The sequence below is a fragment of the Nelumbo nucifera genome, chromosome 5 (assembly GCF_055504915.1).
Source record: "Nelumbo nucifera cultivar China Antique chromosome 5, China Antique-T2T, whole genome shotgun sequence".
In the NCBI taxonomy this organism is placed as follows: Eukaryota; Viridiplantae; Streptophyta; class Magnoliopsida; order Proteales; family Nelumbonaceae; genus Nelumbo; species Nelumbo nucifera.
This window is the reverse complement of record NC_142653.1, coordinates 28,453,988-28,481,133: the sequence shown is the minus strand read 5'-3', so window position 1 is coordinate 28,481,133 and position 27,146 is coordinate 28,453,988. Positions and strand designations below refer to the sequence as shown.

The following is a 27,146-nucleotide window of genomic DNA, read 5'->3' as shown; positions in this document are numbered from 1 at the left end:
TTACTGGAAGAAGAAGAAGGCAAACGAAGTTTTTCACTCTTCTCAGGTGATAGAAGCCATTTTCTTCTCCTTCCCAGTACCTAAAGCAATAGTCATCACTTGTAGGACTACTATGTCCTTTTACAACAACATGATTGGTCCAAGTAGATGGTGAGCCATGCGGATCATAACAGAAGTTCACAGTGTGTCCTTCCCATCCACAATAGCTACATTCTTTGATCATTCCTCGACCACCAACATTGACACCAGGACCTCTAAACCTCCCCTCTCTACCACCACTGTGACCTATTCTCACACCACGGTTACCCCCTTTGGGATAGCTGCTTCTACCATGTGAGCCACCTCTACCACCTCTGGTTCTGGTTAGGGCAGACTTCTCTAATACTGGAGAACATCTGTATGTGGACTGCTACCTAAAATCTTGGCATGCATCGGTTCAAATTCAGACCTCAATCCAGAAAGAAAACGTGCCACATCCAACTGATCTCTCTGTTGTTTCTGCACTTTGTGATCAATCAAAAGGGGCTGGTACTGATCCAACTAATTGAGCAGGCTCTTCAAGCAAGCATAGTACTCTTCCACACTCCTATCACCTTGCTGTAGTTGAAAATATTCCTGATACAATCAATAGATTCAAGTTATGTTGTCTTGTCCTGAATACAATCGCTTAGCATGTTTCCAAATTTCTTTTGCAGTATAAAAGAACATCAGGTTCACACTGATATGAGGTTCCATATTGTTCCAAAGATGCATCATAATCTGCACATTCTCTTGGGCTCAGTCATTATACCCTGCAGCCCCTGGGTCTGGTTTATTCTCTTTAATATATTTTAACTTTCCTTTGGCTGTCAAATTTACCTCAACAGGTTGTACCATCAAACTTGTTTTGGTTTCACTGCCAAAATCTGCCATCGGTTATTTCTGCAACACTCTCCCAAGACGAACACCTTCCAGACTCAACAACAACACTGAACCGACTTAACTACAGGTGCAGAAACTTCAACAACATAGCCGCAACCCCTAAACCCAGAACATCAGCACAAGAAACTTCTTCTACAAGTCAACAGACCTCATGGTTCACAGAAAACAACCCACCAAGCACAAACAATGATCAACCGATCTGCACATTCACAGTCCTTCGAACTGCCAAATAGAGGGAGTCTAAAACACCATCAAACAAACAACCAATGATGCAACTTGAGGCATGGAAGCCTCCTAACCTTCTGGGCGATCAGTCCTTTTAGGCTCCTCCCCATCCTTTCTTCTCTTATAGTAGAAAACCTCAGTTGATTTAGTACTAGGCATCCTTCACTGATGCAGTCAGGAAACTTGATCAACCAGGCTCTGATACCATGCTATCAGGCCTGTATTTAATTAAATAAAGGGGAATTTTCTTAAACTACCCTTGTGGTTTAGCTAATTGACAAACTCACCCTTACTATTTACATATTGTCTTAAAGTACCCCTTTTGTTTCTAATAATTGTCTAAAACCTTCCTTTCTGTTAACTTTCCGTCACACTACATTCACATGTGACATCACGTGACTGGTAATTTTTTAAATTCCTAAAATATCCTTCCTGTGAACTGTTCATCGTCCTCAACCTTGAGATGAAGAGCATAATGGTGGTGACAAGAACCCCTTCTCCTTCTGGTTCCTCTCTATCCTCTCACTGTCTCCATCTTTCCCTTTCTCGGAAGTACAGGAATGGGAGTTTAAATACATTTATCCAAATAAATGATTTCCCATAAAAATGAAGTGATCTCAAACTTCCTTGCTTCTCCTTTAAACTCATCGGCTTTGGCTTGGGACTTTGGTCTTCGAAGAGGGTTAAGGGATGAGGAAGCCAATTGTTTGTCTAACTTGCTTCGCTTCCTTGATATAGTGTGGTTGGATCCCTCGTTGCTAGATAAAAGAATCTGGACCCCTAACCCCAAAGGGTTCTTTTCTTGTGGTTCCTTTTTTAAGTCACTTTGGAATACCTCTCAACAGGCCTTCCCTTCTAAATAAGTCTAGTTTAGGTCGGTCTCCCTTAAGGTAATGGCTTTTTGTTGGGAAGTGTGCCATGGAAAAGTTAACACCTTGGATAACTTACAAAAGAGAAGACCCTTTCTCTGTATCTCTCCAAAATGGTGCACTCTTTGCAGATTTCATGTTGAGGACTGTTATCATTTATTTCTTTCTTGTGATGTCACTGCAGAGCTTTGGGTTTGGCTTTTCTCCTTATTTGGGAGCAGGTGGGAGATGCCATCAGAAGTAAATTTGTTGTTCAACCTGTCTACCTTCTCATGGCCCCAGAAAAGAAGAAGAAGTATGTGGAGGTGTGCAAGAGCAGCTTTGATTTGGACAGTTTGGGAAGAAAGGAATAATAGAATATTCCACGAGAAGGAAAGGAGCAACCATGCCTTGGAGGATGGAGGAATTGGACAGCAATAGCAAGCTGTTCATCCTTAAGGGATAGGGTTTTCACAAACTGGGCCCCCCTCCACAAGGTTTTTTGAAACTAAACTTTGTGGGGAGCAGCCGGGGCAACCCATGGCCCTCTGGTTTGGGAGGTGTTCTGAGAAATGAGAATGGAAAGGTCATTCTTCTCTACTCTAGCCCTTTGGGAGTTGGGAATTCTATTGTAGTAGAATTGTTAGCTGCCATACAAGGAGTTCGTCTTGCAAAAGATTTGGGAGTGGAGTAGTTGCTGATTGAAGGAGATTCTAAGATAGTAGTGGGTAAGGGTGTCAATGGACCGGTTTTGGATTGGACCTCGTCCAATCCAAAATCGATTTGGACGGACCAACAAGACATTGGATTGGACCAATCCGGTCCAAAATATTTATTAGATTGGATTGGACCTGGTCCATCCGTAACAAATTTATATTGGATTGGATTGGATTAAGCCAATATCTGATCCATTGATATGAGATAAGAATATATGTGTCAATGGACCGGGTTTGGGTTGAAATCAATCTAAATCAAAATGAATTTGAACAGATTGGACGGTCCGGTCATTGAATTGGACCGGTCCAAATTGGTCCAAAACATTCATTGGATTGGATTGGACCTGGTCCATTTATAATAGACTCACATTGGACTGGATCGGATTGGACCAAATCCATTCCAATTGACACCCCTAGTAGTGGGGTGGGTAAATAGTTCAAAGGAGGTCACTTGGATCTACAAGAACGAGCTCAAGAGAATGCCCTTACGGATACTTTGGCAAAACATGGGACAGCTAGGGATACACTGTTTTGGGCTAAATAGTAATCTTATAGTAGCAAGTATGTGTTCATTGTTTTAGCTTTTTTGGTTCATTTTTGTGGGTTCCATGTCTTGGATAGGCGTTAACTCATGCCTCCCCAAGGGTCTATAATCTCCTCTTGATTTTAATGAAATGTGATTTTATTATTTATCAAAAAAAAAAAAGATTTCCTAGAAAACAAAAATGAATGGACCTGTTTGAAACGTGGGGAGTCTGCTCTCATCTCATTAGAGGCCCTCAACCCTTGATCCATGTCGTAGAGGGAATCAATCAAAGCTTTCTTAAAGTTAAAAATCTCATTGTCGTTGGGATCCTCTAGTTTATTGGCTACTGTAGTTGCAGCTGCTAGTGCTTAGTCTGGTCCATCCAATTGTCTGTTACGACCGTCAAGTGGAGGGGTGACAACAATGAGAATGAGGGAAAGGGTTGATTGATTTCGGAGATTATGGACTCCACTCCAGATGCTATGCCACTTAATGGAGATCCAAAGACCTGACCTTGTAACTAATCACCCCTTTGACGAAAATCACCGAGGAGCTTTCATACCCACGCAATGGAGAGAAGATCAGCGACAATGTCTTCCATGGATATCACTTGATGCTGACGGACGTTGAGGATCAACTAGTTTATATTCAATCTCTTGTTCAATGGAAGACATCGATGGATATTCATCAGATATCAACTAGTTTATATTCAATCCTGGTTCAATGGAAGACATTGTCAGTGATCCTTGTTGGATATCACTTGGTTACAATGAAGTGATATCACTTAGTGATCTTCAAGCTCTTTGGTTCCGATAGATGTTGAGGATCAACTGGGCTTGAGTTGAGAGAGAGAGACACCGCCTACGATGCCTGTGCCACTGTTGGCTTCGAGGTTCAGGCCAGATTTGTTTCCATCGATGGCAATAAAACCCATTCCGTTGCTTCTATTTCACAGTTTCAAATGGCAAGCACCGGCGAGGGTTAACACCCGACCCCAAGGCAGCAATTTCAGCGCATTCCTTTGCAGACGAGGCCTATGAGACGGCAGTATTTGGCTCAGGTGGTTGTCAAGACTTGAAAATGGTTTTTATTTAGACTGTCAGATTCTCTCTCTCTACCTTTCTGGTGTTTCAAATTTTTCATCAGTTGGGTTTTATTTTGAAAATTTGAGGAATTATGGAGGGAAAATTCAACATTTTATTTCTTTTGTAGCACTTAAAGACGGTGTCAATTTTCAGAAACAGTAGGGGTACTTTAAGACAATATGTAAACAGTAAGGGTAGAGTTAGTCAATTAGCTAAACCATAAGGATGGTTTAAGAAATTTGCCCTTAAATAAATAAAGGAAAGCCTCCTAGTATGATTCTAGAAGGAGAAGTAATAGAGAAGAAGAAGAATAGATGGAGACAAAGAGAATAGGGCAAACAGTCTCTATCGAGAGAGGGCCAACTGCCGCCCCTATATGTTATATTCATAATGAAATGAAAAATTACAGTAATACCCCTGACACTATAATATGAGAACAAAGATAAAACAGAATAAGGAGAGGAGAAAAGACCAAAATAACCCTATGAAGACACTATATTTTAACATACAGAACAAATAATTACAAATGGTATACATTGAATGCTCTGCATTCTTTTAGTGAGGGAAGCCCCTGCCCTCTCATCTTACATCAGTTCCCTAGTGCAAAATACCCCATTATTGCTTTGCCCTATTTACCCCTTGTCTTGCCATGATGTCTGCCACCATATTTGTAATGCCACTACTGCCATGTCCCTTGCATTTTTCTGTTGCAGTCATTTTATGAGGTCTTAAACCTGTGGTCCAGAGATGGACCAGTTTATGGTCAGGTCCTGTGTTTCCCAACCCATTCCCTGATAATTGGGTGGCTTGCATATTGGGCACCACCTTGGTATTTGGGTACCCGTTGCATCCCCCAAGGGTCACCCCATTTCCAGTATCTGTGTCTCCACATCTGTGTATAGGCATATTAACTTCCAGGTCGAGTTCATTTGATTCTGTTTTGCTAATTTATTACCTTATAAGGTTAAAATGTTGAGTGTTATATTGGATGTTTATTTGTTGTATTTGTAGGCCATACAAGTAGGTGCTGCAAGGGTTCTTTCTATGTTATGCACCATTGCAGATAATGCACAACCATATTTGTTTGGGAACATATGCCTTGCTTCAGATGATATGCAGGTACTGAATCTCAATTTCTTTGAGCTTATCCCTTGACCTCGTAACAAGATTTTAAAATTGGCCTGGTCAAAATTTTCACCTCTTTTTTTTTAATTTTTCCACAACTATATTCTCTTCAGATCATGGATCTAAGGTATTCTATCTCTGACATACTATGTGAGGGAACACCAAGGAATGAAGATCTGTTTGTTGCTATACTTAAACTGCTCACTTCTGCAGCAACATTTCAGGTTTGTTTCTTTATATTACAAACACAATTTAATGTTCTTTAATCATGTCAATCTGTCACTAGATTGGTATGCTAGCACTGTCAGATGATGAAATTGCAAGATTTGCCTGCTTGAAGTTAATTCCTTGCTTTAAAAATCACAAGGTTCATTATTCATCATCTTTCTGAAGGATTAGATTAGACTTTGGAAATCTTTGCATGGTTAAATTTGGTCCTTATGCACTCCAATCTGTTACCTCTAGAAGTTTTGCAGGATAAAATGTCAGCGGAGTTGACAACAATTGTTTATATTTGGAAACTATCTTTTTTTACTTTTTTTGGAGAAGGGTAACCATTTATGTTTCATTTTTTTTTATCAATAACCACTTATATTTCATTGAAAAGGAGCAACATGAGTAGACTATGACTGTACAGGGAGGCATCCCTGTTGTAAAAAAAATGACTACTTTTTCCTTATGGTTGATTTGTCATTTTAATGGACCTCATATCGCAGCCTGCATTCCTTGTTTCTGTGATTGCCACTAAAGAGAATATGGAGGACCAACTGAGTTTGTCTGGAGATTTGAAACGGCAAGCAAAGGAAGCTTCTTTTGGGTCATTACGACCTAGCAAAGCAAGTATCATAGATGCACTTTTCCAACATGTCAAAAAAACTGATGTTCTTATTGAGAGGTGTGTTGTCTGGATAGGATGGTATTCATTCAGTTCACTATTTAATTCAATAATTAAATCCTTAATTATTTCGACATGTTTATTATTAATTTACTTCGTTAACAAACTTCTTTTTTCCATAATTGAAACTTCATGACGTGGTTTAATTGATTTTCATTCTTATTTTATAATTTTGTTGTTGAAACAATATTCTATATAATTTGTGAAATTTCTATATTTCCAGCCATCCCTATTTACTGTTGCATGTGCTGAAGTTTCTGAAAGCATTGTGGCAAGGAGCCACTCAATATGTGCAAATCCTAGAGTTGTTCAAGACATCTGATAACTTCTGGAAATTGTTGTCATCATCCATTTCAGCAGTTGCTACCACAAGTACTCCCCTTGAAGATTTGTCTGGAGTTGCAAATCTAAGCTTGGCATACAAGTATGAATGCCATTCTGTAGCACTGGATATTATTGCGCATGAAATGTATTTGCAGGAAAAACTACAACAAGCGGAAGTGTCTGCAAAACAGTCTTCTGAACCCTCTAAAGAAAGAATAGAAAACACAGTTAGTAAAGAAAAATCTGGATCTGCTAGTCTCACTGATCTTATGGATATTTTGTCTACCTGGTGCAAAAGCCCAGTTCTGGGCAACTTGATAAAGTTATATGCAACTTCTGGATTTCACAGCAAAGTATTTCTCCATTCAAAGGTAAAGCTTTTTTCTTTCTCAGCTTTCATAGTTCATGTTTTTTCTGTATGACAGAGGTAGCCATTTATTGGTACATTTGTTTTATTGTGTTTCAAAGTTGGGTTGCATTTGGATCATGGTTCACAATATCAGCAATCTTTGGCAAAATTTCCCTGAAATATCCCCATTTTGCTAGATGGTTTCCAAGAATCTTTTTTTTTTCCTAATAAATCCGATATTTTGCCAACATGTCAGCAATATTTACAGATTTCATTGATGGACTATATATTTAAGGTTTAAAACTTTAGAATATTATAAAATACTTTTGAATTTTGATATTTTGTTAAACTCATCATAATTTTTTAAAAATCTTTTCCTTAAAGAACCAATGGGGGATTGGTGATTGAATGATTGGCTTACTATTTTCATATGATTCACTTACTAAGTCACTATAATTCGATAGGAAAAGAGAATTGCATATAATTAAAGAAGGGAATTCTCAACCTAATCAAAATGTATAATAATAAAAAAGACAAAAGTCAAAATGGCCAGTGACATAATGAAGAGAAGATGGCTAAAAGATGAAAAGGGAGACAAAGAGAAAGCTACACATCAAAGTCTCTTAATTTTCTCCTATTTGATTTATGCATTTATTTGCAATGGTGTTTTTGAGCCTTAAATGTGCAATTATGCTTCTTCTAACAATTCCTTGAAGGTTTTCTCTAACTAATTCCATGTTTCTTGAAAACTTTCCCTATTTTTTGGGTTTTTGAAATATCCTAGAGAAATTAGCAAAATATCTCTGAAATTTCTCTTTTCTCCACATGGTAAAATGCCCATCTTTATCAAAGCCCAAAAGACCAAATTCCTAATTTTAGGCTTTGTGCTTCGGGACTTTAAAGTGTTTTGGGTTCAGATTGTAATGTTTTTAAAGCAACTTTACCAAACACTTAAAACAGTTGTTTGCTCAATTTTGTTTTTCACAGTCCAAAACTCAGAAGCAAAAGCTTATCCAAATAGTCTTTTTTTTTCTATCAATAACAGAAGCATTTCATTAAATAATAAAAATAATTACAAAGGTGGGGGGAGATAAATTATCTCGACTCCCCCAGAAAGGAAACGGAAAATTACAGCACGGCCCAGAACAGCTGATCCCTTCCCACCACCCCTTGTTTAGCTAGTGTATCTGCGAATGAATTAGCACACCTCTTGACCCACTGAAGCCTCACTTCCATACCCTGAGTCAGCCATTTAAAGAGTCTTCTTTCATTAAGATGAGCCCACATACCCTCATCCTCCTTCCCTAACCATCCTATCACCACTTTTAAGCCTCCTTCGATGATCAATCTGTTAATACTTAATTCCTTAGCCCTTCTTGCACCCTCTACCACAGCCATAACCTCAGCCCATAGTGAGTCCCCACAGTCATAACCTCTGTCCTGAAAACTCCACCAATCCCTGATGACCCAGGGTTTTACCCTCACTTCTGCCATCAAAATTCAACTTAATGAAACCTTAATGTGGCGGGTTCCAAGAAGAAATATGGACATTTCTACTTGGGGCTGAATCTTCCAGTGACTTTCAATTATTCAGCAAAACCACTGTAGGAATATCATCAAAAATATCCACTGATCTTATCCATTGTAGGAATATCAAACAGAGTTCTACTTCTGAGTCTTCTGACAAACTTTGTGATTCTAAGAATCATTTTTTTTAAGTTGAAATGAAAATTGTTGGTGCTTATTTTTCTGGGTTGAAAAGTCATACGGAGAATTGATTTTTAGGTCGAATATTAATTAAATTTTGCTTAAGATTGTTTATGGCATGTATCAGCATCTTCCTTTTCTTGTAATGTTCTTGTGTGGTTTCTGCTTCAGGCCTATATTGGTTGTGCCCTTATATCCAATTAGATTTCATATGTATGATCTTAACATTTTTTAACTCCATGAAATGGCATTATATTAGAACATGCCAACCAATTGTGTTCAGATGTTTCTCACCTTTCTCTGATAAAGTGATAATCTTAGTAGCATAGATAATACTCTGCTTCTGTTTTGCAATTGTTTCATGTATGTTCAGATGTTTTCTCATTAGAAAATACCCACCCCATTGAGAAAAAAATGCACAATTTCTCTGATCCTTGGTGATGGGGACTTACAGTTCAATAATAAAAAACACTTCATGTGCAATGTCTCAGACCTTTCAGATATTTATCACTATGTAATTGTAGCACTGGTCCTTTCTTTTATGCATTAGCAGGTCAATATTAAGAGTTGTGGTGGTTGGCTGGGGAAGTGTAATTATTTTCCCATTTATGATCTATAAATATAATGAACTAATTTGACATTTTTTTGGTCAATAACTCTGAAAAGATTTCATTAATTAGAAAACTTTAGGATACAACAAGAAGTTGTGAAATAAGCCAGCTATAGTAAGCTGACCCAGAACAGAATTACAAATGTGCCCAAAACATATGCGTTCTTTGAACCCCTTGCTTTGCTAAGCTATCTGCCAAACTGTTGGCAGATCTCCTAACCCATCCCACCTGGATTGACATGTTCCTTGGCATCCATTTAAGTCTTTGGAATTCATTCTTCAACTGCCATGTCACCCCTTCCCCTTTCTGCAACCATTTTATTACAGTTTTTGAGTTTCCCTCGATGATCAATCTATTAATACCCAACTCTTTAGCCTTCTCAACCCCAGATGCTGCAACTAGAAACTCTGCCCTTGCCACATCACCCTTCTCCACAGGACCGGAGTACAGAGCAATAATGTTTCCATTTTCATCTCTAATACCCCTCCCCCCCAATGCCTGAAGGGCCATCCAAGTTCAGCTTCTTCCAGCCATCTGTTGGAGGAGACCATGCCTCAAAAAACTGGTCTCGTAGATGAGGAGGCAGCAATAAGTCCCCAAACCCTAAAAAAGTCTTCGACCTTAAAAGCTGAAAACAACTTCAAGCTTTTTATCCAATATGCCACCCTCAATGTTATTGTTTTGACTAATGCTTCCTTACATTTTTCTTTTCCTTCAAATATCCGTGCATTTCTTTCCTCCCAAAATCTGATTTTACTACCAGAAGACAAGTCATACCTGATATGATTTAGGAAGGTTGGGAGAACACCATGGATGGCCTTCCAAGGAGCAGCCAAGGTAGCCCTACGGAGACATCCAGCATCCAATCCGTTCTCGACATGCCATGAGTTCTTGCAACAACTTTGTGCCATAATTTCTCATTTTCATTTGGAAACCTCCAAAGCCATTTGCAAAGCAGAGCCTGATTTTTAGCCTAACATTACCAATTCCCAAATCCCCTTCCACCTTCAATTTCATCACCTTTTCCTATCTAACCAAATGATCCTTCTTTTTTTCCCTGGCTCCCAAAGAAAATCCCTCATGATTTTTTCAATTTTCCTCACTATCACCTGTGGCATCCTAGACATTGACATGTAGTACACTGGAAGATTTGGTAAGGTAGACTTGATTAGAGTTATTCTCCCCCCCCCCCCCAATGAGATATAGTTCCTTTTTCCACCCCGCCAAGCATTTCTTGATCCTTTCCACCACTGGGGACCAAAAACTAGCAGATCTAGGGTTGTCTCCTAGGGGTAAGCCCAAGTATTTCAATGGCCACTCTCCTTTCTCACAACTTAGGGAATCTACCAAAAACCTCACTTCATGCTCTTCAATGTTGGTTCCAACCAATAAGCTCTTTGACCAATTAATCCTCAAGTTAGACATCATCTCAAAGAGTTTCACAACTAGCCTCAGATTTTCCACTCCCTCCTTACTTTCTCCATCACAAAAAATGAGAATATCATCTACAAACTACGAGTGACCAAAACATTATCCCTCCCAATTGACCAACCCCAAAATAACTGCAAACAATTTGCTCTCGAAATCAATTTACTTAGGGCTTCAACAATCAAAGTAAATAGAAAGGGAGAAAGGGGGGTCACCTTGCTTAAGCCCACGGAATCCCTCAAAGAAATCATACATTGTCCCATTAACTATTATTGAATAGTGACTAGTTTGTCAACACCCTTAATCCATTTACACCACAAATTTCCAAAGCCACACCTCATAATATCAATCAAGAAGTTCAATCCACCAAATCATAGGCTTTTTCCAAATCCAGTTTGATAGCCACTCCTTTCCTCTTTAATCTCTTTTGAGCCTCTACACATTCATTGGCAATTAAGATTTGATCAATAATCTGTCTATCCTGTATAAAGGCCCCTTGAGATTGAGAAACAAGTGGGGGGATCACCTTCTTAATCCTTAGAGACAACACCTTTGCTATCACCTTGTAAATATTGGTGACTACACTTATTGGTCTGAAATCCCCTGGCTGGTTGGCATTTTTCTTCTTTGGGATCAATGCTAAAAATGTAGAGTTCATACCCGGACTTATCACCCCTCTTCTATAGAACTCATTGAACACTCTAAGAAAATCTCCTTTAATTATGTCCCAACAGTCTTGATAGAATGCCATTGTGAAATCATCGGGTCCTGGTGCTTTTGATTTGTTCATAGAAAAGACTACTTCCTTAATCTCTCCCTCTTCAAACCTTTTTTCCAAAACTTGGACTTGAGTCTCCCCCAATGTCTCCCAATCAATGCCTTCAATCCTCCACCTCTCAACTAGGGGTCTTCTGTAAAAAGACCTAAAATGCTCTGAGAATGCTTTAGCAATCTCACCTTGGTCCATGGTCTTATTTTCCCCCACCAATAAAGAAGTAATCATGCTCTTTCTTCTCCTTTCATTTGCAATGGCATGGAAAAATTTGTATTTCCATAACCTTCTCTGATCCATCTCTCTCTTGATTTTTGCTTCCAGCATATTTCCTCCCTCAATAGTCTCCCCTAGCTCTTTCTTCAAGTACCATCTCAACTCCATTTCAACTTTGCCTAAAGTTCCATCTACCTCTTTGCTATCAATTGCTTCAATCTGATAAATTAAATCAGCTTCCTTCTCCTCCAATCTTCCAAACTTCTCCCTATTCCACTCCTTGATCTCCTTTTTCAACAATTGGAGTTTCTTTAGCAACTTTTGGCCTTCCCACATTGGAGACTGATCCAAGTTATTCCACCAAACCTTGACTTTCTCTTTAAAATCCGGGTGAGTGAGCCACATATTTTCAAATCTAAATGGAGTTGGGCCACCATCACTGATTCTCTCATACAAACAGATGGGCCAATGGTCTGAGGTGATTCTAGGTAGATTTCTCCCGACTAACCCTGGCCAGTGCTCTTCCCAATTAGGTGAAAGTAAAAACCTATCAAGCTTGGATAGAATAGGGATTGTTTGAATGTTTGACCAAGTATAGCAAGATTGCCCCAGGGGAATATCTCTCAGCTCAAAAGCTTCAATAAAGGAATTGAACTTTCTCATACTCGATGTAGTTCTTTGCCTACCCCCAGTTGTCTCACTCACAAATCTTACCACATTGAAATCTCCCCCTAGACACCAAGGTCCTCCCCAAAGTCCCCTAATATCCCCTAGATCCCCCCATATATTATTCCTTTCTCTATGGGTTTGCCCCATAGGCATTCATGAGAACCCATCCAAATCCGCCCTGCACCCCTTCAACTTAATAGAAACTGAGAATCTGCCCACTAATTCTTACAGACATTGAACTGCTTCTTCTCTCCACATTGTTACAATGCCCCCCCGATGCACCCCAAGAGGGAGCATAGCTCCAATTAATATTTCTCTATTCCCACATGCTCCTTATCCACTTCTTGTCTCCTTATCTACATGACCTAATTTGACATACCAGCAACACATTCTTCATGTGCTTTATTTGAGTAGAACTTTGGATATGTGTCTTTAAATGCGATGTACACCTGCTTTTGCTTGAACTGGTAAACTTTTTTCTTAAGGTTGTCCAGTATCCTTGACATTCATAGCTGGTGAAAATAATATTTCCAAGTCTTGGAATAAAAACCAAGCTAATGAATTTTTCAATTGTTAAATTTCTGGTGTAATTTCATCATATGCAAATAAAGTTAAGTATTTTTCTTTTGAATATCTATGCAGATTGCTTCAAGCTTGTTCATTGTGCATGTAATGGGGAAATTAACAACTGGTAATTCTGGGAGTTTGTCATTGTCATTAACTGAGAAGATACGGAATATGTATAAACAGGTTGGTTTCTGTCCTTCACATGGTTGGACATGCCAATTTTTTTTTCTGGAAACTGTTCTACACATTATGTGAATAATTTACCCATTCTTGGATCCCTCAAAATCCTGAATATTTGGGGGGGGTTTGACAACATGGTTTTGATTTTGAAAACAAGAGCAACTGCTATGACAGCAAAAACAATATAAATTTGCTGACATAGCAGTTTTTGTTTTCAAAAACAAAACCAACCTTGTTGTCAGACACCCCCCTTAATTGACCAGTAATCTTTAATTTTTTTCCATTTCTTAGTTCTTCACTTTGTTTTTAATTTCTCCTTTTTACAGTTGAAGGAACAATCTGCATTTTCCGAACTGTTAGCTCAGTATTCAGTTCGAGGTTACAGGTATAGTGCCAAGAAAATGTGTTTTCAATATGAAGTTTTTTTAAATCCAAGTAGAATAAGCACATTCAACTATGCTTTCTGCCATCTCTTCGTCTTTTTAAATTGGCTGCTTTCCTTTTTATGTTTGAGCAGTGGAAAGAGTGAAGTGGAAAGAAGACAAAGAATTTCATTCGGATGGTATCCCGGGATTTGAGATATATTGGTTAATAATTTTTTGATCTTAACTAAATAAGTAATCATGACTGAAAAAAAAATTAGAAAGCTTCATTTTTTATATATTTTGCTTAATCTATGGTACCATTGTACAATCATCAGCTATGTGCATTTATATGGATTTTATACTAGGCATTTTGGAACAACAATGGAATGATTTCTACTCCACTCAATTGGTGTGGTAACAACCAATTTTCTGATAGCCAAGGAAACTGGGGATGGGAGTTGGCAACTCATCATGTGGTCTTTATGAAAGAAATCTTCCTGGAAAAAACAAGACTTCCAACTCTTCTTGAGTTCAATTCATCTTCCTCTTCTATCCCATTTTCATTTTTGTATGCTAATCCTTTATTTTCCATTTTGCAGAGTTTTTTTGTCTTAATCGAAGTGTTTGGACTTATGTATAAATTGCAGTACCATTACAAATGGGCAGTCCAGTTGTTTCTTGTTTCCTTTTCCATAATTAGAAAATTTTATTTCATATATAGGGATTTACAAAAAAGGGCATTAGCTTCATAGTGTACCCCCATGAGTTATTATTAGGCTAGGTGGCAAAGTTACAGTGTGTGCCTTGTAATTTTATTAATATTGGTGCATCATATTAGTATGTGTGTTGAAAGATACTATCATATGCTATATGTATTACTGATTTATTTCACATTGTATTTGGTTTCTGAGAAAATTATTGAAATTGGAAAAGCTATGGGAAAGTCCTTAGTGGTTTCATTAAATGTCATATTGACTTTCCCAATATCAAAATTTTCTTACAAACTAAATGCAGAGTATGGTTTCATTAAATGTCATATTGCTATATGTATTACTGATGCAAATTTTGCATCATTTCCTCCTACCTTTTCTCTCTCATATAAAGTGGGGACCACGCCAATTTGCTCCCTACCTTACTCTGCCCAAACAAGTAGCCTTCCTCCTGCCTCATTTCTCTTTCATATAAATTAGGGACACACCATTATACTTTCACAAAAAAGGTCAAATCTGAAGCAAAAGTAAACCAGGATTTGCATTCAATCCATTTACATGCCTATGCAATTTACACCATTGCAAATGAAATTCCTACAACCAAATGGACGCTGGGTGAATAATGGGTTCTAGTGTAGTTGGTCAGTTTATGTTCTATACCATTTTCAGTATGTTTTGTACAAGTGCTGTCCATCTCCATGGGTTTTGCCTGGGTAGGGAAGTCATGAGGAGAGTTCAACAAAGGCTACTTTTCCTTGTCCAAGGCAACCACCATTATCAAGTATGATTTGTAGAAAGAATAAAAGAGGATTTCGTGTTTGTTCTACACTCCATGAACCTTAGATCCAGAGGAGAGGTAATGAGTTTTGTTAATGCCAGCTCTAGCCATTACCAGAGATGTAGGCGTCTCAGGTACCCCAACCTCCTCAGAGAATGATTTGAATGTGCTTGTGTTTAGATTGTTATTTTAAGTTGTACTAACCTGGTACTTGAAACAACAAAAATAGTGTATTCCCATACTATGACTTGAGAGGCTCTGAAAGAGGAGCATTGGAGGTTGACTAATCAAGGAGAGGCAGTTCTTGCACCTGTGCCTTTCTGTACAATACATTGGGCCAGACACTCCTCCAGAGCCTACCTCTTCTTTAATTAGCCTATGATTTACTTTCCAAAGTGGTGACATTCTATTCCCTTGCTTGTTTAGTTTGGCATGAGCTCTCAATCAAGTGGAAGCAGAAAGTTCAGATGCCCTGGCCCTTCACTTGTTCCGTATCATTCCCCCTACTTTTGCTGCTTTGAAGCCTCCATTTTCACTAATTGCTAGGTAGGGAGATGGTTATGCACTGGGTAGCGCAGTGCATCTGTTTCAGGTAGTGTCCACCCAAACCAGCAGAGCAGAGACAGACTGGCCATAGGTTTGAACCCTTCCACCTTGATTATTTATCATCCTGTGGTTACTGGATGATGGGAAAACAGAACATTTGAAATGGGCACAAAATTTCAATAAATGAATTGTCTCATTATTCATTGTTTCTGTCTCTTTTAATAGCATTTGCTTGCCAAAACAGAAACCCACCAGGCACCTGCATTTGATGCAGCATCTGCATTTTGCTGCATTTCTTTCATTTTTTTTCTTGGTAGTTAATTCTTTTCAACAGAAGTTTTCTTTCTTCCATACTGTCCTTTGATCATCCTTTTTGTGATTGCAGTGAAGGAAAGGAGCTCGAGACTTTAATACTCAGTGACCTCTACTACCATCTAGAAGGAGAGCTGGAAGGCCGTACTATGAGTCCTGGACCTTTCAAAGATCTCTCTCAGTATCTAATTGAGTCAAATCTCTTGCAAATTAATGAGCAAATGGACAGGGGGGATTTCTACTCGGCTTCCAATTGTGCCTTCCTGTATGACCTTGTGCTTTTACAAGTTGATATGGGATTGGAATTTTGGGATCATTCAGAATGGAAGGCATCAAAACCAATTGCTGAAAGGATGTTGAGTTACATGCAGAATGCAAACTCGATGGCGTTTCTTGCAAATTCCAAGCTTTCTGCGTTAAAGGCATTGACAGCCATGTTATGTGTGTATGAAGAAAATGTGAGTTATCTGCCTGTGGAAACAAAAGGTTTTCACATCAAGTCTATTCATTTCATGGAAAATCAGTGGAAAATGATGTGTTTTCTGTTAAAGAGGAAAAAATATAAGTGAAATATTTCATATAAAAATATTTTTCCTATTTTGCTGTGATATAAAGGAGTTACTCTAATTTTCTCTTGTATCAAATGCTCATCTTTTTTTCTGGGAAATTTTACAATATTTCTTTATACACTGCATATATTGCGGCAGAGCTTGTGTTTTCCAGCTTGAGCTGGCAAGAGCAAAAACATTAACAGTTTTTCCCTTTGTTTTGTTCCTATGCATTACTAATTGAACATTTCTGTCCATGCAGTCTACTGAGGTAAAGAGAAAGCATATTGATAGAGGAATCTCTGAGCAACTCTGTGAGTCATGTATTAATCACATATGCAATGATTTGCAAAGAACAGTTAAGGCAATAGATCTATCTTCAGATGTTTCTGAGGATATCCTTAATTTTGTCTCAGCACAAACTGAACTACTATTACATCTCATGAGATCTTTATTTAGAAAGCTTTCCCCAACAGTCAACAGACAAATGTATGTATCTATCTGTAAACTTGTCTCGAAGACTTCAGGAACTGTCCTTAGAGTATTGAGTGATCTCCGGACATCAAGTACTGTGGTTAAGGGAGCAATGAAACTCGTCCTTATGTTGCTTCTCACATCAATTAAGTCAAGCTACTCTAATTCATGTGTCAGGGAAAAGTTGGATACAGGATCTATTGAAGCTTTTACTGAAGTTTCTCTTGTGAGTCTTGGACTGTTACCCATTCTTTGTAACTTTATTGAAACGGTGGAGTATTGCACCCTCACTATTGCAACAATTGACCTAATGCTGAATAGTTTCCTGACTTCTGATACTTGGTTACCGATCATACAAAAGCATCTCCGGTTACAGTTTCTTGTTCAGAAGCTCCAAGAAAGGGATTCTTTTGCTTCCATTCCCATAATTTTGAAATTCCTTTTGACCCTTGCTCAAGTGAGAGGAGGTGCTGAGATGCTTCAAAATGCCAATGTTTTCTCATCTCTGAAAGCGTTATTTGCTCTCTTATTGGATGGGAATCATATATTAAATATTCAAGGCAACAATGGTTTTGCTACATCACTTGACAAAGATGAAAAACCTCAATATATATGGGGGCTTGGCTTGGCTGTGGTTACAGCAATGATTAATTCTTTAGGGGACAGTTCTTCTTGTGATGATATGATGGATGGTTTGATTTCTTACTTCTTCTGTGAGCAATTTCATTTGGTTTCTTATTATCTTAATGCACCTGACTTCTCATCCGATGGTCATGACAAGAAAAGGGCAAGGACCCAGAAAACACAAACTTCTCTAGCTGCTCTAAAAGAGACAGAACATACTCTGATGCTTATCTGTATGCTTGCAAAACATAGAAACTGGGTTAAGGCCATGAAAGAAATGGATTCACAACTAAGGGAGAGATGTATTCATCTTTTGGCCTTTATTAGCAAAGGAGCTCAGCGCCTTGGAGAACATTCAAGTAGGACATCACCTCTTATGTGCCCCCCAATCCTTAAAGAGGAGGTTGAATCTAACAAAAAGCCATCATTTCTTGAAAGCAGAAGCGGATGGTTTGGTCTTTCCCTTCTTGGTTGTGCAACTAAAACTGAGGTTTCTGATGCTGTTGCAATACAAATATATAAAATTGCTTTTCTGCTTCTGGAATTTCTTTGTCTCCAAGTTGAAGGAGCAGCTAAGAGGGCCGAGGAAGTGGGGTACATTGATCTTGCACATTTCCCTGAGCTTCCTATGCCTGAGATTCTGCATGGTTTACAGGTATGATGATTAACGGCATGTCTCTCACTTTTATATGATAAACAATAGGATGTCAATGGTTTGAATCTAAAAATAACCCCAGCAAAGTATTAAAAGCAGATAATAAGCTTTGCAATTTCTCTATGGGATGGATATCTGGCCTCTTGATATCTGGAACATCATACCTTGTTTAGAAAATTAGGTAGACTAGTGAGTTACATGCTCATTCCTGGGGTAGTAAAAGAAAACAAAATCAGATTATATTGGAAATATAGCTTCTTTTGTTTAAAGTAAGGAAATGCAGCTTTTCTGCAACATCTTATATGATTATGGGTTTGTGGGTTTTTAGGATCAGGTTGTTGCTATCGTTACTGAACTCTGTGAAGCCCACAAGTCCAAGCCAATTCAGCCGGAAATCCAGGGCGTGTGTTTCTTGATGCTGCAAATAATGGAAAAGGCATTGTACTTGGAATTTGGTGTCTCACAAACTTGTGGTATTAGACCAGTGCTGGGTCGTGTTGAAGACTTCTCAAGGGGAATCAAACTTCTGATGCAAGGTACTAAACCTTCTACCAGAATGCATCCTTCTGCATAATCATTTGCTTGGCTTGTTGATATTTTTTGTACGTATTACTGTGTTTTGACTCTAACTCTGCTGTCTTTGATTTTTGTAGCGGCAGAAACAAACTCGTTTTTGAAAACATCAATCAAGGACTTGAAACAGATAATATCACTCATGTATCCTGGTGTAGTGCAAGCCGAGGGTTTCTTGTAACTGCATTCTTAATACATTGTGTAAAAGGTGTTAGCTTCACTTGATATTATTTGCTTCCAATTTCTTGTGTGGGATTTTCTTCCCCCCTACCCCCACCAAAAAAATTAAAAAAGAAAAGAACAGAAAGAAAAAGATAGCAACAGGTCTGAATTGCCATATGATGCACGTCTGTCTCTGGAACCAAAATGAAACGACCAACCTCAATAATGTAGATGGTAAGTCCTTAAAAATGGTCTAGATGCACATAGGCGTAAGACAATGACCAGGCATGTCATTACTGTTAGGATTTACCTCTCATACTCCTGCGATCTGGTTGGATTTTGAGTTGCAAGATATTGTATAGTAGAGCATTAGCTCTCAACCTGCACTCATAACCACAATAAAAAATTGGACTGCAAAACTGCAACTTTGCGTTGAATTTAGACCTCTGTTGAACAGCACTACTAAATTTTGATTCAAGTCTAGTGGAGAATTAGCGTTCAGCCCAAAATTTAGCAGGGCTGTTCAACAGGTCATAAGTTCAACGTATAATTGCAATTTTGCAGTCCAGTTGAAATAACTTTTTGCGTGTACCACACATCAATGATGAGAGAAACTTGTGCTCAAAGTTAAAATAAGATATTGATTCTTGTGTGAGTTCTTCGTCTATTGACCATTAACATCGAAATTTCACATTATGAAGACCATGAAAGTTGTAAGCAGATGGTTCACCTGATGGGATTTATTTATTTATTTTACTATTATTTTTTTTTGGGTGGAGGGGGAGGGGGTGGGGGATTTTACTCCATAATCATAAAGAAACCTACTGTCGGTCATTTTGCAGTACACTTCGGTTGTGTTTATGGTATCATTGCTGCGGCTCCGCGCACCTGCTGACACCTTTCGAAGCACTTTCTAGTGTGAATCAAAGCACGAAAGCCGTTGTGCGGCGTTTTCTTGCTGCGTCACGAGTCTACAAGCCTTTCTCATTTCAGTGCTCGTTTCAGTAGGAGCCTTTAGTATTTTGATTAGAGTAGGGGTTGTGAGAGAGTAGAGCGTACCGCCCTGCCATAGTTGCGAGTCTGTTTATAGTCGCGACTGTTGTCATAGTCAACAAGGTTGAAACTTCCAGGAAAAAACTTCGAATTGGGAGGGCGATCCTCCCGGTGAACTGACCGTACCCCAAACCGACACAGGTGAACAAGTAGAGTATACTAGGGCGCTTGAGAGAACCATGTTTTTACTAGAAATGTTTGGGATTTATCAACACAGAAATTGTCCTTGTCACTTCCACTAGAAAATGACAATTGGATTGGTGTTGACATTTATAATAGAAACATTAAATTTGGCATTTCATGAAATGGTAAGGCACCTCTATTTAATAAAAGTGGATTTTTTTTATGTAAATATTGACCTATTTTATCAAAAAATCGTATTGATAAACTAGTGTTTTCAAAACCAGACTGGACCAAATGGTCAGCCAGAAAATCAGGAACGAGTCACCTGACCAGTTCCATTTCACCCCAAAACCAATTTTTTGCCAAAAACTGTTGATTTGGTCAGTGAATCACTGACCTGGGTGGTCAAACTATTAATTCGGACAACAGTTTTTGGCTGTTCTTTGTTTTATTTTTTATTTTTTTTTCAGAACGGGCTGCCCATTCGGACTGGACAGTCAGACCATTCGACCTGGGAACCAGTCCCCAGAATGGTCCCCTCCAGTCCAGTTTTAAAAGCCTTGTGATAAATCCTAAATGTTTCTAGTAGAAGCAGCAATGATATCAAACACAACCTTTGGAATCTAGTTCAATCCCAAGTCCAAAGCTTTTGCCATCAGTTTAAAGGATTATAATAAGTTTAGCACTCGTGTCAATGATATAGTAGCTGGTATGATCATTAAGCATCCTCCAGATATGGAGGCATGGGATCAAACCCGCTCCCTGGACTCTAGTGGTATGGTCAGCAAGCCTCGTGTGCATCCTGCTCTGTTCCCACCCTAACAGACTAAACAGAAGACAGTACAACAAAGGACTAAAAAAATACAAGAAAAGAGAAGGCAATAAACTGAATGAAATCTGATGGGGACACCACAGTTATCCACATCCGGCAACTCCTGCTGCAAAGAGAATCCTATGGAAGCTAATTCATGGGCAGCTGAATTGGATTTTTACTTCACAAAGAAGAACCTTCTTACTGCTAACTAGCAACAAATTGTCCTTCACAAGGAAAAGGATTTGTCTGCTACATATCTCTTTCCTTATACTTTGAGCACCAACCAAAGGTTGATTGTCGGATTCCAAAGTAAACCTTGAGACCTCAATGGTCTGAGTTGGTTTAACCCTTCATGGATCGCAAGGGCTTCTACTCAATGTTTTTGAACCGTTGTTAACCCGGACGTATCCAGGCAACCAGTTACCTTTTACTCCAAACCCAGCCCTGATAAAAAATCATTGAATTGGTCAGCGACCTGCTGACCCGGGTAGTTGAATCATCCACCTGTTAAATGATTTTGGTTTCTTTTTATTTTTATTTTTTTTATTTTTTTGTTGGAATGGGCCATTCATTCGAACCAGATGGTTGAACCATCAATCTGGAAACTAGTGGCCAGAATGGTTCTGATTTCTTTTCGGTTTTTAAAACATTGCTTCTACCTGTGAGGGAGATATTGCCGAGGCTGATCCACATTTAGTAACCATGAACCCTACCTTTCACTCATCGAACTAAAGCTCCAGAAGATGCCATCATTGCCTCCCTGAACCTGCATCTGTGTTAATTTAAAAGGAAAAAAAAAAAACTCTGTGAAGGGGTCCAAAGAGGGAGATGTTGACCTGTAGAATCAATTTTTTTAAAACACGTCTGGCATGGCAGACCTCGGGCCATATGGAATTTTTTAATTTCATTTTATTATTTCATATATAAACTATTGTAAACACCAAAATAGGAATAAAACTATTGTATAAACAAATATAAATCATATGAAATCTAGATGTCCAAATATCAGAAGTAATTGCAATTTTAAAATTAATATTTGATAATATAGAAATTAAATTTTGTTTATATGAATAAAAAAATTTTAAAGCATCTATTCTAATAGTATTTCTAGAAACTTGTTTAATTTGTGGATTTACATATCTATGAAAAAAATTTCAAGTTTAGTATCTTCAGCTAGTAAAAATGGATGTTCAGCATGTATAATATATTTTGCTAACTCTTGCCTCATTTTTTCTTGTGAATATTTAAAAGTACCAAAAATCTCACTTCCTATGTGTGCTCAAGTGGCTAGTACCACCACTACTACTGTAGTTAAAGTCACTCTTACATATTTGACAAACGATTCTCTTTCCCTTCCCCTCAACCTCCTCTATTTTAAATATTGTCCAAACCTGACTAATCAACTAATGTTCTCTTTTTCTTTTTTTTTTCCTACCACTAGTAACAATACTAGGGGTAGGAACATCGGCAATATCAGTAGCATTCATATCAACGCTAACACTATCATATTGCGGCTGAACATCGACATCGTCAACATTGACCACATTGGGGAATTAGTGTCAAGAGCGAGAGGAGGACTTGGCCATATTTTAATTATAAAAAAAATAAAAATTAATTTAATTTCACTTATCCAGATTTCCAATTCGGAACCTCAACTTGATTTTAATGGTTGAAGCCTCCAAGTCTCTCAAATTTCTAACTTAAGATACTGGAGTAAGCTTTATTCTTGTTGAAACTTGAATCAAGTTGAGAATTGGAGATTAGAGAGTATGAGAGTATATGTGAGAGTATGGTGTATGAGAGATTGAGATTTGAGAGAGTATGAGTATGAGAATTAGGGATGGAAATTTCTACCCTACCTAGTGGGTATCCACCCCTACCCTACTTGATGGGGCAGGTTTTTTATTGAAGAATGGGTTTTGGTGCAAGGACGGGTTTTAGGATTCTACAACCCGTACGGATACGAGTAGGTACAGTATTAGGCTAAACCCGATCCTCTCTGACCCGCATATTGTTGGAAAGCATATAAACTTTATGTACCAAGTGTTGAATTTAATAATATTTTTTAATTTTATGTGAAAGATAATGAATAGTTCATGTGTTTTCTACATGTCTTGGGAAATTTTGTTATTTATTTGTGTTATTCTACTATTTATTGCTTATATATGACAAGGAATAATAGGAAATTAAATTCCAGTTCTAAATCCAAGCCGCCCTACCCTTGAATGTGGGGAGGGTTTTGCGTTTTCATGTGTGTGTAGGGTTTGGATTCTCAAAATCCAACCCGCCACGGGTTTCGGGGTGGATACGGGTTGTAAGGTTTAGGGAGGCAAGTTGGGTCTAGAATTTACAAAGCCCTCCCCAAACTTGCCCCGTTTCCATCCCTAATGAGAATTGGTGTAATGGGAATGGTGGAGGATAAGGCTATTTATAGGAATTGAAAATAATTTAATTCCCCAAAATACCCTAAACCTAGCCATTTTTTAGTTGTTGAGAGGGGTATTTTGGTCATTATAAAGTCATTTATCACTTTACCTAAATACCCCTTAAAATGATAATAATGCCCCCCAAAGCCAAAATACATAAATACCCCCATATAACTATTTACAGCTGTTGGCGTATTTCTATAAAAAAAAACCCAAAAGGTTGAAACTAGCCATTTGGGGGGGGGGGGGGGGGGGGGGGGGGTTCCAACAACTAGTTCTTCGGGCGGGCTGTACTCGGCTCATTGCGGGCCAGGCCGTGCTAGCCCATAGCCCATGGGCTACATACAACACAACACAACAATGTGGGTCATGTTGAATCGACCTACGGACCTAAAACCCCAAGCCCGTTACAACCCATACAATCGTGTCATGCTACGGCACGACCCATGAACCATTGGGTGGACCGGCTCAAAATCGTGTAAAGTTGTTCTTGGCCGCGGGTGGCACAACACGATTGTAGTGGCATGTGGGTAGGAATTGACCCACTTGACTGGGGTCCCCACCATAGGCCCCACTAATCCTGTGTGTTTTTTGCTCAGTGTCAATGCATTCTCATTGTTGTAGCTATCCTAAAGTTTATCTTATATTATTAAATATTAATAATTATAATTATTAAATATTAAATATTATAATGATAAGAATAATTGATATAGTAATAATTATTCATTATTAATAACATTATTATTATATAACAATAATTATTATTATTTAATATAATTATCCATCATCATCATCATCATCACCGTCATCATTATTATTATATAGTGATAAATCGTTTAATTGATTTGTTAAAAGCCAAACAAGGTTTTTCACATGTATGGTTAAAATAAGGGGGAGTTTTGTAGCATAGATGAGAAATTGGGTGGAGTGTTTTCGTCCAAACCACACCATAGGTGTGGATGAAAACACACCACACTCTAGCTGGTAGTTGTACTGTATTATGGACAATAATGTGTAGATTGATCATTGACATTACACCTCCATGGACGTTCTGCAAGGTGTGGTTCATTGCTGTCCACATCTTGTGTTTGATTCCATGCATCTCAACTACAACATTTGAGATAATCTATATTGTTAATCCAGTGTTTTTGAATTCTCATTGACTCAAGGGGTGTTCTGTAGTGTGGATGAGAAATTGGTGGGTGTGGACTGGTCCACACCACACCATATGGCAGGGACCAATCCACACCACACCACAGTTTACAGTTGTTCTGAACTATGGACAAATTGTGTGGATTGGACCAGTCCACACCCATAATGGCGTTCTGTACACGTGGTGTGGACACTTTTTGATTCCATGTATCTAATATACATTTATGGTTGATTTACACCAACATTTGAAAAAATGACTCGAAAACGGAACCGTTCTAGCCATCGATTTTCGGGTCGATGATCCAATCGTCCGATTTGAATGGATGACCCGTTCTGACAAAAAAATAAAAAAATAAAAAAAATAATAATTAAAAATAAAAATGGTAAAAAACTGTTGAACGGGTCATCGGTTTGACAGCTCAAGTCAATAGGTTGTTGACTTTTTCAACGATTTTTTGCCAAAAATCGGGTTTGGGGCAAAACGGAACTGCTTGCCTGGACAGTTCCCTGGCTGAACGGTTTGACCATCCAAGTCAACAACGGTTCGAAAACTTTGATCTACACAGTTAATCATAAATATCTAAATTTTGCATTTTATATGATAAATATATTGAAAAATGCATCGTTAAATTAATATTAACCAAAAATATTATTTTTTATAAAAACAATAGTAAAATAATTAAAATTTTAAAAAATATATTTTAAATATTTAAAATATAATTTTATTGATAAACTACTAAAATTTAAAAAATAATAATAAATAATTAAGTAAAATAATTAATATTTTATTAACAAAAATATTAAAATGTGAAATAGATAATAGGGTAGCCTTTCAAGGAAAGTGTGAAGTAGGGGATCAAAAATCAAGTGTGAATGGTCCCTAACCACGAGATTTTGCCGTGGATGAGAAATTGGGGGTGTGGACGGTACCTGTCCACGCTATATTGGGGTATGGACAAGATCGGTCCCATCCACACCCAACAGAACTCGACCAAATCCCGTGAATTGGACCAAAATGGTTCCGTCCACAAGATATACACAGTTCCGAATGCCACCTCAGACAGTCAAACAGTTTGGCTTGGGAACTGTCCAGGCAACTGGTTCCATTTTACCCCAAACCCGGCCCTTGGCCAAAAACCATTGAATTTGTCAGCGACTTGTTGACCTAGGAAGTCAAACCATCAACCTGTTCGACCCGTTCAACGACTTTTGGCCATTTCATTTTAATTATATTTTTAATTTTTTTAGTTGGAACTTGGAACTAGGCCTGTCAATGATACCTAGAAATCTGAGGCCAAATCCGACATCCGATCCTATTATCTTGAATTCGGATGTATTTATGTAATCGAACTAGATTCGGATGTTATAATGTACATCAAATTAATAATCAGATTGGATTCAGATTTGACCCCATTTGATCTTATTAAAATCCAATTCGATTATATTATAATATTTATTAATTTTAATATATAAAATTTATATAATTATATTTAAAATTATAAAAATATATTTTATATATTATATTATATTATTTATGTATTTATATATATAATAAATTTAATATGTTATACTTATATTAATTTATTATATATAAAAGTTGAAAAAACAAATTATGGTATTTTAGAAAATTTAAAGCAGAGTCGTATTAAATCTAAATCCTTAGGGTTCGAACTCGAATTCGATTCTTTAAATCCGATCAGATTTTGAATCGAATTCAGATGTGGGTTCTCAGTAATTGGATCAAATGCGGATTTTTCTATATCTGATCTGATTACAGCCCTAGTTGGAACATGCTATCCTTTCGACCGAACGGTGAGATTGTCAACCCGAAAATTGGTGGCTAGAACGGTTCTAGTTCTAGGTCAGTTTTTAAAACCTTATGTTAATCATTAAAAAAAATATTTTTTAGTAATATACACAATAAAATAATATTAGCAAATTGTTAAGAATTTTAATAATTAATAAAAAAATATTAACAATAATATTAAATAACAAATAATGATATTCATATTAATTACCGTTAGTGGTCCGATGTAGTGGTGGTCGGAGGAGCAATGGCAAGTGGTTCAAATAGAAAAGAGTAGAGCGGCAAGCTCATAGAGACGTACTGCAAGAGTAAAAAGAAAAAAGGTTTATATAGGGTTAACATCAATGTGATGTATGGGATCATTATTCCAAAAGCAAAACGGTGTGATATAAATGCTTCCACAAGATAAATCCGTAGATGAGATCATGGACTATGGTATGGACCGATCCACAAGATAGCATGGATCAATCCATACCATGACCAACCGAACGCAAGGCACATACGTGGTGTGGATTGAAATTAACTATATTGTGGCCCATCCACATCCCCCAACACCACCTAAATTGCTACTTTTCAAAACTTAGCATTCAGATTTCAAAATAAGATTCTTTGCATTCGGACTTTGACATGAAAATTTTACAACTCTAATACACCTTTAAAAATAATCATTACAATTTCACATTCAAATGAACAAACCCTAACATACCCTAACATGTCATATGGAAGAGTTGGGATCAGCTATCAACACTAGATCCCAACAACATACCAACTGGTCATTGCAGCCCTACATGGGGAAACTATTTGTTATCATGCTTGGGGACGTTGGGAAAGTCTCTTTTCCATTTGTTATCATGCTTAGG

The 27,146-nt window shown here is 37.8% G+C and overlaps 1 protein-coding gene across 3 annotated transcripts in view; it reads left to right on the top strand.

Moving 5' to 3' along the window:
• LOC104600140 (nucleoporin (DUF3414)) overlaps nt 1–18,990 on the top strand; it is a 117,193-nt gene extending 98,203 nt beyond the window's left edge. For all 3 annotated transcript variants that reach the window (XM_010262981.3, XM_088887399.1, XM_088887400.1), the window contains 10 exons: nt 5,333–5,440; nt 5,560–5,670; nt 6,163–6,341; nt 6,565–7,036; nt 13,060–13,167; nt 13,491–13,549; nt 15,949–16,333; nt 16,686–18,176; nt 18,505–18,712; nt 18,830–18,990. In XM_010262981.3, the coding sequence (XP_010261283.1) occupies nt 5,333–5,440; nt 5,560–5,670; nt 6,163–6,341; nt 6,565–7,036; nt 13,060–13,167; nt 13,491–13,549; nt 15,949–16,333; nt 16,686–18,176; nt 18,505–18,712; nt 18,830–18,930 (3,222 nt within the window). In that variant the 3' untranslated portion in view covers nt 18,931–18,990. The remainder of the gene's footprint in view (nt 1–5,332; nt 5,441–5,559; nt 5,671–6,162; nt 6,342–6,564; nt 7,037–13,059; nt 13,168–13,490; nt 13,550–15,948; nt 16,334–16,685; nt 18,177–18,504; nt 18,713–18,829) is intronic.
• The last annotated feature ends 8,156 nt before the right edge of the window (nt 18,991–27,146 follow it).